The sequence below is a fragment of the Molothrus aeneus genome, chromosome 8 (genome assembly GCF_037042795.1).
Source record: "Molothrus aeneus isolate 106 chromosome 8, BPBGC_Maene_1.0, whole genome shotgun sequence".
Classification (NCBI taxonomy): domain Eukaryota; kingdom Metazoa; phylum Chordata; class Aves; order Passeriformes; family Icteridae; genus Molothrus; species Molothrus aeneus.
In genome coordinates, this window is record NC_089653.1 from 15709798 (window position 1) to 15724147 (window position 14350).

The 14350-nt window shown below is 38.6% G+C and overlaps 1 protein-coding gene across 2 annotated transcripts in view; it reads right to left on the reverse strand.

Annotated features, from left to right (window-relative positions):
* Positions 1–14350, reverse strand: part of LDB3 (LIM domain binding 3) — a 108724-nt gene that overhangs the window by 69227 nt on the left and 25147 nt on the right. For both annotated transcript variants that reach the window (XM_066554768.1, XM_066554767.1), the window contains exon 2: positions 7465–7616. In XM_066554768.1, coding sequence (XP_066410865.1) covers positions 7465–7616 — 152 coding nt within the window. The remainder of the gene's footprint in view (positions 1–7464; positions 7617–14350) is intronic.

A 14350-nucleotide genomic window follows, 5' to 3' on the forward strand; every position in this document is an offset into this window, starting at 1 on the left:
CCTGTTCTCTCTTTGACTCTTTCTATGTCTCTGGCATCTGCACAGTCCCTGTTGTATCCTCCTAACTCCTCCCCTGCTGTGGAAAATCCCTCCTTTCCTGAACTGCTCCACATTCTGCCCTCCAGCTTGTTCCCTCCTGAATGGAGCCACTGGCTGCCAATGCCTCCATCTGCTCTTAATTGACTTGGTACTGACCCTAAAATTCCTCCATCCCAGCAGCTTCCATGGGCAAAGGGAAGCTATCCTGTATCCCTGCAGCTCTGCCCTGGGGGTGACAGCTCTCCACAGTGCACCAAGTATGAATGCTGAGCACATGCCTGGCACTCACCCAATACACACAGCAAGCTCCAAGGAGTGTGGACACCTTTAACCTCCAAGGAGTGTGGACACCTTTACTCAGGCAGGTTATTTCTCTGTCTCCTTGTCTTTGCACTGTTTTTAAACCATTTCCAAAAATTTCCTCTATGTATCACTATTGAAAATTTGGGTAAGCCATAAAAAATGTGGATTCTGACCAAGGAAATTTAATTTCATTACAAAACTTGTTTATGCTATCATGGGTTGAATTTGTATGTAGATGTATAATGTAAAGATGTAGATGCCATTAACACTGTTGAAGAAATACATTAATTTATATCAAATTTATGTGTAGCCCAGGGCAGACAAACCCACAATACTCTTGAAATATTCAGAAATACCTAAATTGATATGGATCATAAATAGGAAGCCACTACTCTCACATAAATTGGTCAATTACAAAATTTGTATTGCCTAGTTACAGACAATGTTGGTTCAGAATCAAAAACAAGAGGCTGAAATGCAGTCAGATTTATCAGAGGCATCAAGGCTTAATAGCATAAAAACTTCAGATACCGTAGTTCACTTGGAACCTAAAGTTTGGCATAGTTATTTATTATTAATGATTTAATAATTAGATTGATTATTTATAATTACTGAGAGATACTGAAAAAAAATCTACTGAATGTAAATATATAAATAATAAAAATACTTGTTCATTTAAGATCATCAGAAAAAATGTTCCCAGTGCCCAACACCAATGTGCTCCAGCAGCCACCAGCCAGGGACAGCACAGACACCAAGAGCTGCCCAACAGCCAGGCTAAACAGACCTTGGTTATCCCTGCAAGAAACAATGGGTTGCCAATAATTAAGAGTTTGTTGGAGAAACAAAAAATTAGGGCAGACAGCTTTTATAGGGGTTGATGGGCAAGAAACACGATGGTGAAAAGGATCCAAAGGAAACCAAAAGGTTCATAGGCACAAAGAACATTTACAAGACTTATCTAGTAAAGCCTCAGTGCTTTACCTGATTAAAAAACTCCTCATTCCACTTCTAAAAAACACTTTTTCATCCATTCCAATTAGCTTTAAGTGTGTAATTTACATTTTTCCATGACTGTGCTTAAGCTAATCAGCATTAAAAGGAAAAGGTCCCAGCCTGAACAGACTATGATCTTGCTGTCTATTGTAATATTTTGGCTAACGTGTCTACTTGCTTCTTGCAGAAAGCAGGCAGGAACTGTTTGTCTGAAAGAATACAACTGCCATGTTTATTTGCTAAGCTGTGTCAGCCCACTGACTTTGGTGAGATGGGTCCATGGTACCCATCTTGACCTTTCCATGGTGAGTGAAATATAATATGTGAAAGAATTCACATGGAGATTATCTTTAGGGAATCCAGAAAATATTTCTCACATAAAATGATGAAATTCAAATGCACCTCTAAGCTGGTATTGGGGGGGAAAAAAAAAGTGATGTGCACTCTGAGAACAGTTCTAATCCCTAAGCAGAATCTTTCTGCAATGAAAACTTCACTGCCCTTTAAAGCCTTGGCACATATCCACAGTTTCCAGGCTCTTTTCTAAAACTAACAAGGACACTTTATGCAGTGAGTGTAAATAGCAATCCACTAAATTAAACTGCTCATGTAAGGAATATATTTGTATTTATTCCAGTGACTGACATTGATACTTTATTTCATTTTCCGTGGAAATAGCAGCACTAAATGTTACTACTCAGAGAGAGTAGCTCACAGTCCTGTCCAAATGATAGCCTGACATCTGTAAACAAATCCTACTGTCCTCTCATACCTGCATGCATAGAGGCAACTGGGCACACAATGGGAGTCACCTCTATTTCACACAGAGTGAGGGAGGAACAACTCCCTCAGTAATACCGTGTTATCTTCCTTAACACCCAGTAGTGGGATGTGCCTTTTTTAATGCTTTAAGCATACAGAACCACCAGAAGGAATGAAGAAACCTTGGCAGATGACTTGGAAGTTCTACAGTCACAGGTGTAAGCAAAATAAGCTAACTAGTATGGCAAGTCATATCCACCATTAGTGTTCTTTTTTCTACTAATCTGCTAAATATTTTGAATAGTCCAACTAGTTCAGACCATGCTTTCATCAAGATTGTATATATTGTTCTAATTTACCCTGAACTGGAAGAGATACCATCTTTTAATTCTTCTCAGCATAAATGCAGCTCTATTCTGGTTCTGATTTAAGTGTGCCCATCAGCAGACCTAAAACATGCAAAGAATTGGTTACTACACCCAGCCTCAGACAAAAGAAAGCAGTTTACAATAACCACTGAGCTCCCCTTGCTTGCAGTCTGCTGTCACCACATGCTTTATTTATAGTAGGCCTGAAATAAATACTGCAGGATCAGCCATCTTTTGGTGCTGCACAAAAAAGGAAAGCTATTAAATATTTACCGTAAGTCTCTCATAGCCTCACCTCTGACACTTTCCCTTTCAGTAGAGAAAAGAATTATTTAGCTCATGATTTTCCAGCAAAAGACAGCCAATTGTGACTGTCTGAAAGCAAAGGGTAGCATCACTGGCATGCCCTGGGAGGGGGAATTTTTGTCAATGTGCACCCTGCACAGAAGTCTCCACCTCCCCTGCTCCTTTCCAGCAGCACAGAGTGACGCCAAAGCGGAGCCTTAGAGTGACACAGGAATGTTTGTGCCAGCAGAATGAGGCACACTCATGTTACAGCACTTTCCAAAACTATGCCAGTACATTTGGTGAATCCTTTCCAAGGAGGCTGATCAGATTACTTGAGTTATGCTGTGGATGCTCCAGTGAAACATGTTGACAAATAATGCTGCTCTCTTGTATTTACTGTGCATTTAAGAGAGAAACCCATTTGTATGAAATAAAAATAGATTTTGCATGCATTTTGTTTTTCACTGTGAACTGAATACTGCACAATCTGATGTTTATGGCCTAATATCTGTGGGACAGACAGACAATTAAAGATGAACTTTGACTGGCCTAGAATTAAAATGCCTGAGGGCAGCTGTGTAGCTCAAGTAACTGATTAGAAACTGATACTGAAAAATGACTGAGAACTGAACTCCAGGAGGTCACAAAAAGACTAAAAGCAAAGCAATGTCTTTTTTCCACCCCAACCCAGGCCATTATAGAGTATAATCATAACTTTCCACAGCATAGTCCAGCAGAACCAGCACCAATCCTCTCCCAGTACACTTAGAGCAATGCAGGTTTCTAAGGAATATCTAGAGTGGTATGTAACACTTTAGAATATGAGCCTGGTTTCCCTGAGTGCCTCATGGGAGTTCTGCTGAGTAATAATGCACAGTGCCAAAAGACACTTCTTTTCTTCTCCTCTCACTCCTGCTCTTTCTTCAGCAAAAAAGAATTCACTTCCTAGATGTACTTTGTCTTCTAAACTTAATGAAGCAGTGCTAGTCTGGAGGGTCCCAGACATTGCCACATCACTGGATCACAGGTCCCTTTCTCCAGGCATGGTCCAAATACCTCAACTTCCCGGCACTTGCCTGTCTGCATCTTTTTGATTCCCAGAAACAGCAAAGGGAGGCACACTGCAGGCTCTAGAGAAATCAGCAGTCAGACAATGCAGCTCAAACCACTAACAAGTTCTGGCTGCCTGATCAAACCTCTGGCATAGCTGGTGAGACTTCCAGTCTAATTTTGTGGGTTTATATGAAAACATAGCATGGTTGAGGTGATAAGAACAAATTCAAGAGGGAGTTTAGGGAAGGCAGCTGTCCGAAAACACTTGAAATCCACAAATTCCTGAAACCGCGGCTGAAACATGGAGAACTCCACTCCATGCACTGAACATTCATGGAAGGTCTGTGTTAGTGTGCCTTGAACAGTGCAGGTGCTACTTGAATTAAAACTAAGTTCATAAAGGAAATGACAGAATCCCATTGTTTAGGCAGGCAAGTATGAATGGGGGCTCTTACACTTCCTTTTTTTCTATGATTGATGCCTTGCAGTTGGATATCCTGCACAAGTGCTGACACCATGTACAGCTTTTTTTGACAGCCAAATTAAAACAATAAGCAGTTCCCCACCCTGAGAAAAGCCCGCAGGGCTTTGTAATAAAAGTGAGAAGCAGCAAACACTGTCTTAACTGTCAGGTTATAAACAATGCTCATGAAACCTTCACGGCCACGACCGATAAAGGGAAAGGCCATTGCTCTAGAGAGCCAAGAACCATTAGGAAAAAAAAAAAAAGCTTTCCATCTTGGAGCATTTCCATGAAGATTTCACATTCCACTGCTTCTTCCATGGCCTTACAGATAAAATAAGTGAGATCAGTTCTACTTCCAGTGCTGCAACAGCAAAACCAAGCCACAGATTGCCTGCTAAGGCATTCCATGACCTTGAAACATTCTGTAGAGCCATGTGACTACTTCACATACATGTCCAGTATCACCCCAATTTAGAGCTTAAATTTTCCTATCACAACAGTCAATCTCATAATGCATATATGTGCCTTTTCCATTGGAAAGGATTTCCAGCATTTCCAAACTTTTATACAAATAGAATAAGTGAGCACTTCCATCTCCGTGCTCTTTATGGCAACTAGGGCTGTTTTTCCATAGTAGTAGAACACTGCTCCAGTTTCATTGCTGCAAGCCATGTCTAAAAAAAGTCAAAGTGATCTCTTAGCACAGTCATTTTCCTGGTAACCATGTCCCAGGAGATTTTCCCTCTCTTCTGTCTTGTTCTTATTTGGTTGAAAGTTACTACCCCTTGTCACTGCTACCTTCTTTTCATGTGATTCTTTGCAGCAACCCAATATTTGTAAACTTCTTTGTTGAAAAATGGATATTGCTTTGTACATTTTGGGCAGGTGACTAAACTGACAATCTTTTTGTCCTTGGGTAAATGAACCCATTTGTGTCCAGGGAAAAAAATATTTTTAAGGCAAGATTAATATAACTTCCTGAATATAGTGGAGATGCCTTTTGTTCAAGACATTGGATCCTTAATAGGTTTCTATGTGTATTTCAGTTGGTCAATATCACTTGCTGCTAGGATTTTGCACAATTCAAAATTTATAGACGCTAAGTAAAGCCAACTTAATACCTCTGAGCACAACTTTTTTGAATATCCTGGTGTCATTTAAGAAAAAAAAAATGATGAAAAAAATTACTTTTCAGTCTTTTTCATTGGGTTTTTCTAATGAGGCTGAACGGGTCACCAAGGCAAACTAATAGCTCACATCATGAAGTAGCTGAAAAGAGGAGACCATTAATTGTATAAGTTCAGTGCAAAAACATCATCTGAGAAAATTTTCATTTGATAAAAAAAGCTGTTTTATCATCTATTTATGTTTGCTAGTATTTCCTTTTACTTTATGCCATTTTCCTTCTTATCAAAATATCTACATCTATTATCTATGCAAGCATATCTCAGTCTCTGAACACTCCATTACTGCTTTCTTTGGTGGTTCTTTATCCATATAACTCGAATATCTGAATTACATAATATTGTTTTGAAACCAAGAGACAGGGACAGCCTTAAAAAAAACAGAAGAAACAATAAATAGAGATGAAAGCAATTAATAAAGGTACTTCCACTGGTTTTCTTTTTTTTTTTTTAATGATGTGGCCACTAGAACTGCTGGTGTTGCAATTTGGAGGTCAGCAAATTAAAAAGCACAATGATTACTCAAATGAAATATCCCTAGCAACACTTGATCAAAATTACTGTTTCAAGTAACTGGTCTCTGTGATATGTATTAGGATAATTGGATTTGTTAGTCATGAATTTGGGAATCCTTCTGTGAATAAGAAGAGCTGCTGGTTCATAGTTTTAAACCATTTAAACCTCTATGGCCAGGCCATAGAGGCAGACACAAGAGAAGATTTTGGGTTCAATATTCAGGAAAATTAATACCAAATGTGGAGCAACCCAAAGCAAAATAAGAAATGTTTTCTCTCAATGTAAAAACACAAAGATTCAACAGAAAATCAGACAGACAATCTAACAATCAGAAACTATTTTTCCTAATTTTTAAATAGAATTTTTTTCAGAACAATTTAAATATTTGCAAAAAAATCATAAATATATTTATAATAACACAATAACCAAGCAAAGAAAAAAGAAGTTGGAGTGGGTGATAGGATGAGAATTCAACCACATGCATCAAGTTAGTGATTTTCTACTCTATCTGGAACACTCAAAGACAAACTTAAAGCCATGGGGGAAAATCAGCCACATAATTTGCTTCACAGTACCCTGTCCTGTCTTGGAAACTTAATCTAAACTCCTTATTCTTTAGCTATTAGTATGTTCCTGATATTGATTATCTCTACTGCACATTCATATATGAGATTCTTTTCTCAGAAATTGTACTTCCACATTACAGTGTGCTTCCTGTACTTAGCTTTGCCTGCCCTGTACAAAAATTATCTTCTTCACAATGCAATAAAATTAGCAGCTACTTTGCTTTCTATAATTATGGAGCTTTAAATATTAATGCATTTATTACAGAAATCCTCTGTACAAGGTTATCTAACTTGAGAACAAATTTCCTTGAAAGTAACATTAACCAGTAGAAGTTAAAAAACCTATTAACTGTTTTCTTAATGGCAAGACAACTTTTATCACATCTCTGTGGTAAAACCTGCCCATGATGTTACTTGTAGAATTACTGCCTCCCTTCCCTGCACTTGAGGCTACACCTTTCTAATTGAGTCAGATACAGAGCAGACTTTCAAACTCACAGGTGCCAGACCATTGGCACAAAATCTCATGAGGTTCTTCCCATGCACTTGTAACACTTGTTCCGTTTGTTGTCTGTAGAACAGTTGTTCATAAATTAGCCAAACTAAACTGTGTTGCCCACATGAGAATAACCAAAAGAAACATCACTGTTGGATTAATTTAACAGAAGTTTGAATGGATATGGGATTACACCTGTATTCAATAGGCTAAATCCACACAGATACACTCAACCCAACCATTTGATTTCTGTATGAATCCATGCTGACTTCTACAAGAATCAGAGCAGATTTTGGCTTTTCATCTCATATCTGTGCCATGAGCACTTCAATTAAATCTAATAGACAGGGATAAAACACTTGCAACCTTCAGTCATAAGTTTCATAGGTTGTCCTTAGGAAGACAAGTTTAAATTATTGCAACATACTTCTGCAGAGTGAGGCTCAGGTTGTGGCTGGCTGATTTGATCTTGTTTTGGGCCTCCAGGTGGGTCATGCTGTCAGTGTTGACTCCATCAATGGCCACGACAAGGTCCCCCTGGTTCATCTGTGACTGTGCTGCCTTGCTGCCAGGGGTGATCTGCGTGGAAAAAGACAAAAGAAAAAGCCATATCCTGCTAAGTCATTCTGTATACAGAACAGTTGAAGAACTTGCCCAGAATTATAGTACAGCATAGATACAGCAAAAAAATACACTAATAGATACAACAATATTTGTATCCATTATTGTATGGGTGAAAATGTATGTATGGACCCATACAATATTTGTATCCATTATTGTATGGGTGAAAAATCAAAACTTATGGGAATTAAACAAATCAAAGTTAACTCACACTTCTGCAAAGTTCCAGAAGATCATCTACTTGTTTTTACTTCCATTTTGAGAGGTTAAGCCCAATGTAGTGGTTCCCTTACCACCTTTTATCACTATCTCAAGGGGATAATTATCTCTATACAGCAGCAGTATATAGAAACATTACTCAGAAGCAGAAAATGAATGAACTACTATCCACTGCATGATTTTATTGTATTTTTCCTCCTAAAAGCAATTTTCCCCAGATTAATTCATTTTATTGACGGGATGTAAAGTGAATGCATGTGAGTGGCCTTGGGCACACTTTGTTTCTTTCATAGCAAGCTTCAGAGGAAATTATCCTATTTAACCTTACCCATATACAACTGCAGCTCCATTACCAACACAAATTGCTACGTGCCCATCTCGCCAACCTGTTGGACCACACACTCCAAAGACCAGCACTCTCAGAAATAAGAAACCACAGTGCTGCAACCACAAACCCAACAACTGACACAACAGTCCAGAAGTTTTGTTTGTTCACTGTGGCAACACATTTTGTTGGCTCCACTCAGCTTGTGAACTGCATCTTCTCTGAATGGACAGCACTCTGGCCTCAATTTTACACAGCCCTCTCAGCTCATGTATGGATAACACCAGTACAGCACTAAACCAGAAAAGCCTTCACATACCATCAGCCAGACAAATTTTAATGAACACACCAGAGTTGTCCTCTGCTTTCAGCAACCAGTACAGAAAGAGCATGGATATAAGCTATAGGTATTTTTTCTTAGAAACTCACTTCCTTACATTCCTCACTAAAAATCCCAAGGATAATCTAAAGTACTACAACAAAGGCTGCATTCAAAAATTCTGTTCCTTCTGTACAGTGAACATAAAATAAAGATGTGTTTGATTATGAGCCAAAAGCCCCCTGTGAATTCTGCCAGTCTGAAACCATGAAGTCAAATTTCTAGCCACTTATAAATATTTACATAGTAAAAAAAAAAAAATTACTTCCAAAACAATTCCCTAGAGTGTTAGCTTATGTACTTTACTGGCAAAGATGAATAAGCAAAAAAAGGAAAAAGCCCTTTCTTAACACAGTGTTAAAGGTGTCCAGTATTGAGGCCAGAAGCCCAACTGACAGTGTAGTCTGACAATGGGAGGTGTCAGTTTACTAGAACACTAGTTCTAGTCTCAGAGTGCTCAAACACACAGCACCCTGCATACTCAGACTATGTAAAAGTAAAGATTACTTTAGAATTAGGCACTATAAGTAATTCCCAGAACGGATTTGACTGAAAGAGACAAGTTTTAATACCTTTTCATTTGAGATAGAAGCAAGGAATTCTGTGTTTTCTGAGTGAAGGACAGGCACAAATACAATGTTCTCATGCAAATAGAGTTGACTGATAATGGCATTATTATTCCCCAATGTATTTTCCTGGTGTTAAGGAATCGAGGGATGGGGAAAATATTTTGTGGTAGTTTCAAAGACAGAGTTCTAGTCTGCAGTCTAGTGCACCCTCACAAGAAAAAAAACCAAACCCAAACCAAAACCAAAAGATTTGTGTTACAAACATAGCTTTTCTAACCTGTTATACAAAAATTAGCTTCTATGCATTTGATTGACTTGCATTGTGCCAAGTACACAGAATCCAGAAGCCCATAAAGAATATGGATTATTTGTACACTCATATGTACTTTTATAGTTACTCAAAGATCCTTCCTTAGTCCCACAAATATGTTGAGAAACAGAATCTGCAATAGAATAAAAGGTAAAGAAAGGGTAAAAAGCAAACTAAAGCCAAACTCAGACAAATGAGTCAGTAAGACTTGAATTAATGAAGTAGGACACTTTTGTCTTTTCAAATTATCCTTTTTTAAATAAATAATCTTCACACATCACTTTTCTAAGACACCACTTTTAACCTCCTCATGAAACACACAAGTTCTTGCCACAGAATATTAACTGTGTGATGCTGGTTCCAAATTCTGTGACACTCTCTGTCACAGACATCTTTTATGAAAAATCCTTTCCTTAGGATTTTTCCTCCTGAGAAGCTGAGAGGGCTCAGAACAAACTGTAAACAATGGTTATCTGCTGCTGTGGAATGCAACAAGTGGATCTTGGATTGGCCCATGTTGGTTGTTTCTAATTAATGGCCAATCACAGTGAGATGGCCCTTTCCTCTATTCTTTTAGTATAGTTTTAATATAATATATATCATAAAATAATAAATCAAGCCTTCTGAAACATGGAGTCAGATCCTCATCTCTCCCCTCATCCTAAGAGCCCTGCGAACACGGTCACAACTCCGCCCCCCACACATATTTTTCTTGTCAACAACAAAGACTGGTTTTTGAACATCAACCCAGTTCCTGAAAGTCAAACATCTGCCCTAATTTAGATGTGTTGAGTAAGAATACCCATCTCTCCTTCCACGCCTCAGTGATACCTCAAACAAATTAAACCCAGGGAAGCAGAGCTTCCAGAGACAGGATAACACTCTACATCTGGGGCTAGTTTAACACTGCTCTAACACAGTAGCTTCCCTCTCGCTTGCTTTGACTTTTGCTTTTAGTAGCCTCACAGGTAAATGTTATACTTTAAAATAATGACACAGCAACTACAACCCTCCTAGAATTAGAGTCAATTTAGAGGGAGGTGATGGTTGTAATGAAAGACCCGATTTCACGTCTTCTAATGGGATATTTTCTGACTAATATTTTAGAAAATACACCCTAAATGAAAAAACATACATCACAAGACTATCTTAAACATAGAAGTCCTCAATAACTCTAAATTTGTGATTTACACGACTTTCTAACTTAGCAACACTGTTTCTGAGGCAAGGAGCTCCAGGAGCACCATACTGTGAAAGAGAAGGGAACAGTCTCAATCATGGCGCCATCAGTTGCTACTTAAAAAGGAAATGAAAGGTTTTCAACTTCTTCAACTAAGTATAAGGGTACCAAAATCTGTGTGGGATTCTTTCATACAATTCTATTTTTTCAATTCCCATTTCAGGGGACAGCACTCCATTGATGTCACTTTACCTCTAAAAATCAGCTTGTTCTTACTTCACAGACAGCAAGACTCACAAAAAGAAAGATCTAATTTATTGTATTGGCAATTCACACAAGTAGTAGGTATCAGGAAAGAATTACTTCTTCTCATGGTCTTCCCACTGGAGAAAAGCACACTAAATTATTTGGTCCTGTAAACTTAAATATAGAAGGCATTATTAAAGACTGGATGCATAGTCTGAATGAAACATGAAAACCAAAGTACAAAATTACATGTATTTTAGTTAGAACCTGAGAGACATCTTTGAGTGCTCCAAGTGAAGGCACAGCACACATTTCCAGCAGACATCAAGTGCAGTCAGTAATTGTTGTGAACAAAATACCAGTGTGCAGATATACAGGGCACACAGATCTGAAGTGTCAAGGCACATTCAAGACTATCTTGTTCCCATTTCTAAAGATCTAGCTGAAAGGAATGGAATGCAGAGTTTATCTTTTATCTGTTGGTATTTTCCTTTGAAAATTCATCTCCAATCTACTAAAACATTTACTAACTATAAATCACAGAGAGGAGCTCACTGTGTGAGCTTTATAAAATCTTGAGTAAATATTTTCTATTTAAAAATATTTTTGAAAATATTTTTGAAGGACTAATGCTAATTAAACCTTAGAATTAGACTAGAAACCCAGATCTGTCTCCATAGCAATTCTACTTTGCTCTTATCTCAATCTCTCTTCTATTAACAGAAGCAACAAATTTAGAGAAATATACTACTGTCAAGGATAAATATGCATATTTTGCAATTTGACTACCAATCTTTTTTTCCTAAAACAAATCTCTGGGCAAGTTTTAGATAGAATGATTTCAGAAGACCTTTGTAATAGTCTTAACTCACTTGCTCTGGATTACAACATAGCTCTCAGTTGCTAGGTGCTGCAAATGCTTTTATTTAATGCTACAGCCAGACATTCATCAGAGTTTCAGGGTACAGCTCTTTCTGTCAATTGATTTACAAAATCCAATCCAGGGTAACACCAACAGATCTAATGTTAATAGTAGTTCTTTAGTGCCTCAAGCCCAAGCACAGATTTTATCTTGAAAAACCAAACATCTCACTGCTCAGAAAAGCAGAGGAATATGTGCTGCTTCAGAGATGTGAATTTTCAGCCCTCACAAATTTCCTACAAGACAGACATCTGACTTCCAACATCCCCAGCTTAAAGCAAGTTGGCAGGCTGGAAGTATCACATGTTCTTTCCAGCACACTAGAGAGAATTCTTACTACGCTCTGTTGTGAGGGGATGGGTACACTGGATGAATATATAGTACCACAGTGACAGCTGTGCCCTAAAAAAACCCGTCTGCACTGGGTTCACAGTAAATACTGCTTAGCAGGAGCTCTGGGAGGCAGCGTACAAAGAGCAGCTGCTGCACCACCTTGAGAACTGCACATGCTGCCAGCCAAGCCCCCTCAACTCCACTCCAAAGGGGAGAGATAGGGATCAGGCAGCATTTGAGTGGATGAGTGTTCAAATACTAATGAGAGTGCTTGTACAAACAGATGGATGGACACAGTTTTCCTACCCCCAAGGAACTCCTAATTTACAAGGCAGACAAAAATACATAGGAAGGCCTACACAAATGAGAAGCTGTTAATATAGCCTGCAGCATTAGCCAGGGCCTCTTCTTCCAGCAGTTGAGCTATGCCTGACTCTATCCCGACTTCAACGCCAATTTATATTTTCTGCTTCTCATTTAAGAACAACATTTCAGATAATCAGATATTCATTAGCATTGGAAATGTGCAAAAGGACAGAGAATGAATATGGTCTCCTCTGGAATAGAAGAAATAATTAAAAGAAAATGTTCTTTTCCATAATCAGAAAATCAGAGACTACAATGTCTCAAGAAAATCCCTAAAAAAGGATTGGTCAGAGACTAAGGAACAATATGTTTCCTCTACAGAGAAAAGAGCATTTAAATATCTCCCCATTACATTTATGCAAGTATTTTTTTGTACAAAAGATTCCAACAAACTCTCAGAGTCATTCTAAGCTCTGAGGCTCTAAGCACCTGCAAAACTTCCTCTCTTTATACACAGGAGCATGACCTAGTGAAAGGAGAGACATGCTTTGAGACCCCACTGCAGAACAGTTGCTGAATGCTCAAACTGAATCCTATACGCTATGCTCTCTAAAACTACAGGTAGTTACCCCTATACTAGAGAGAATCTCTTCCTCACCCATAGTAAGAAAGTTAATTGAGGAAATTCACATTATTCTTTCATAAATTAGTCACTTGGTATCCCTATCCCCAAAATAAAAGTGTAAGAGCTACAAAGGGAAAATAGTGTTTTTTCTTAGAAAACAGAAGGCAATTCTGGACAAGAAAAAATGCAAAGAAAATGAGTAAGACCCACTGGGATAAGTCATCAGGCAGGCAGAAATTCACCATTTCATTTGACACGTTGCCAGAAAGCACAAAACATAAACAAGGAAAGAAACTGCCTAGATAACCTATACCATAGAGCAAGCATCCTATGGCTTTTATACCTTTCTGTGTCAGAGAGGAGAGCTGGGAAAGACCAATTAAATGTAAAGAAAAGACTTGGGAAACCTGAACATAACTACCCTTGCACATATCACTAACCAAACCTAAGGGAAACTTTCATTTTGCAGCTACCATTTGCCTGAATGATATGCCTCATTGTTTTCAATTCACTATTGGGCTTTAATGGCTTTGTTGTTGTTGTTGTTCTCCTTTCTGTGGTGTTTCTTCTATTGCTTTGGTTTGGCTTTTTATTTTTGTTTTCCATAAGACAACAAGAACTGCCTTAAACGAACACTCATGGCATGTACAAAATATGCCACTGACACCCTGAAGAGATTCCATTTACACTAAACAGAGCTGCACTGGCAAGCTGCAAAGACATTCTGAAGTGGCCTCTCAGGCTCTGCTTCATCTGTAGCTAGGAAGGGAGATTACAATACATGTGAGAACACCCAAAATAGCTCTAATCTACCTCTCTCTGGTACCAGGAATCACAGCAGCACAGAGATTTTGCAGGATGAACAGTAAAGCACTTACAACTCAGGACACCCTGTGCTGAAATGTGTACTCCAACAGCAGAAGGGCTAGGGGCACTCCAGCCAGCCAGCTTACCTCATCCTCAGGAGTGCCAAGCCAGGCTGGAACAATGCCACCTTGATTACCACCAAAAATTTCCCTTACATGTAAGATCACTCACAAGCCTGCTTTTCATGCACAATATATAGTCTCTTCAAGGAAGAAGACAGACAGATGATAGCCCTTCCTGCCAAGCTAACTAGACTCAGGTGATGAAAATAAGCCAAATGTAAAAGACTTTCAGCTGTGAAATGAAAGGAAGCATATAGGCATGCTTAGGGAATTGCCCTAGGCAAGGCTTTGGGGGATGTTTTGAGAGAGAGTGTGAATACACCTGTTCCTGTTTGCAAGATCATTTCAT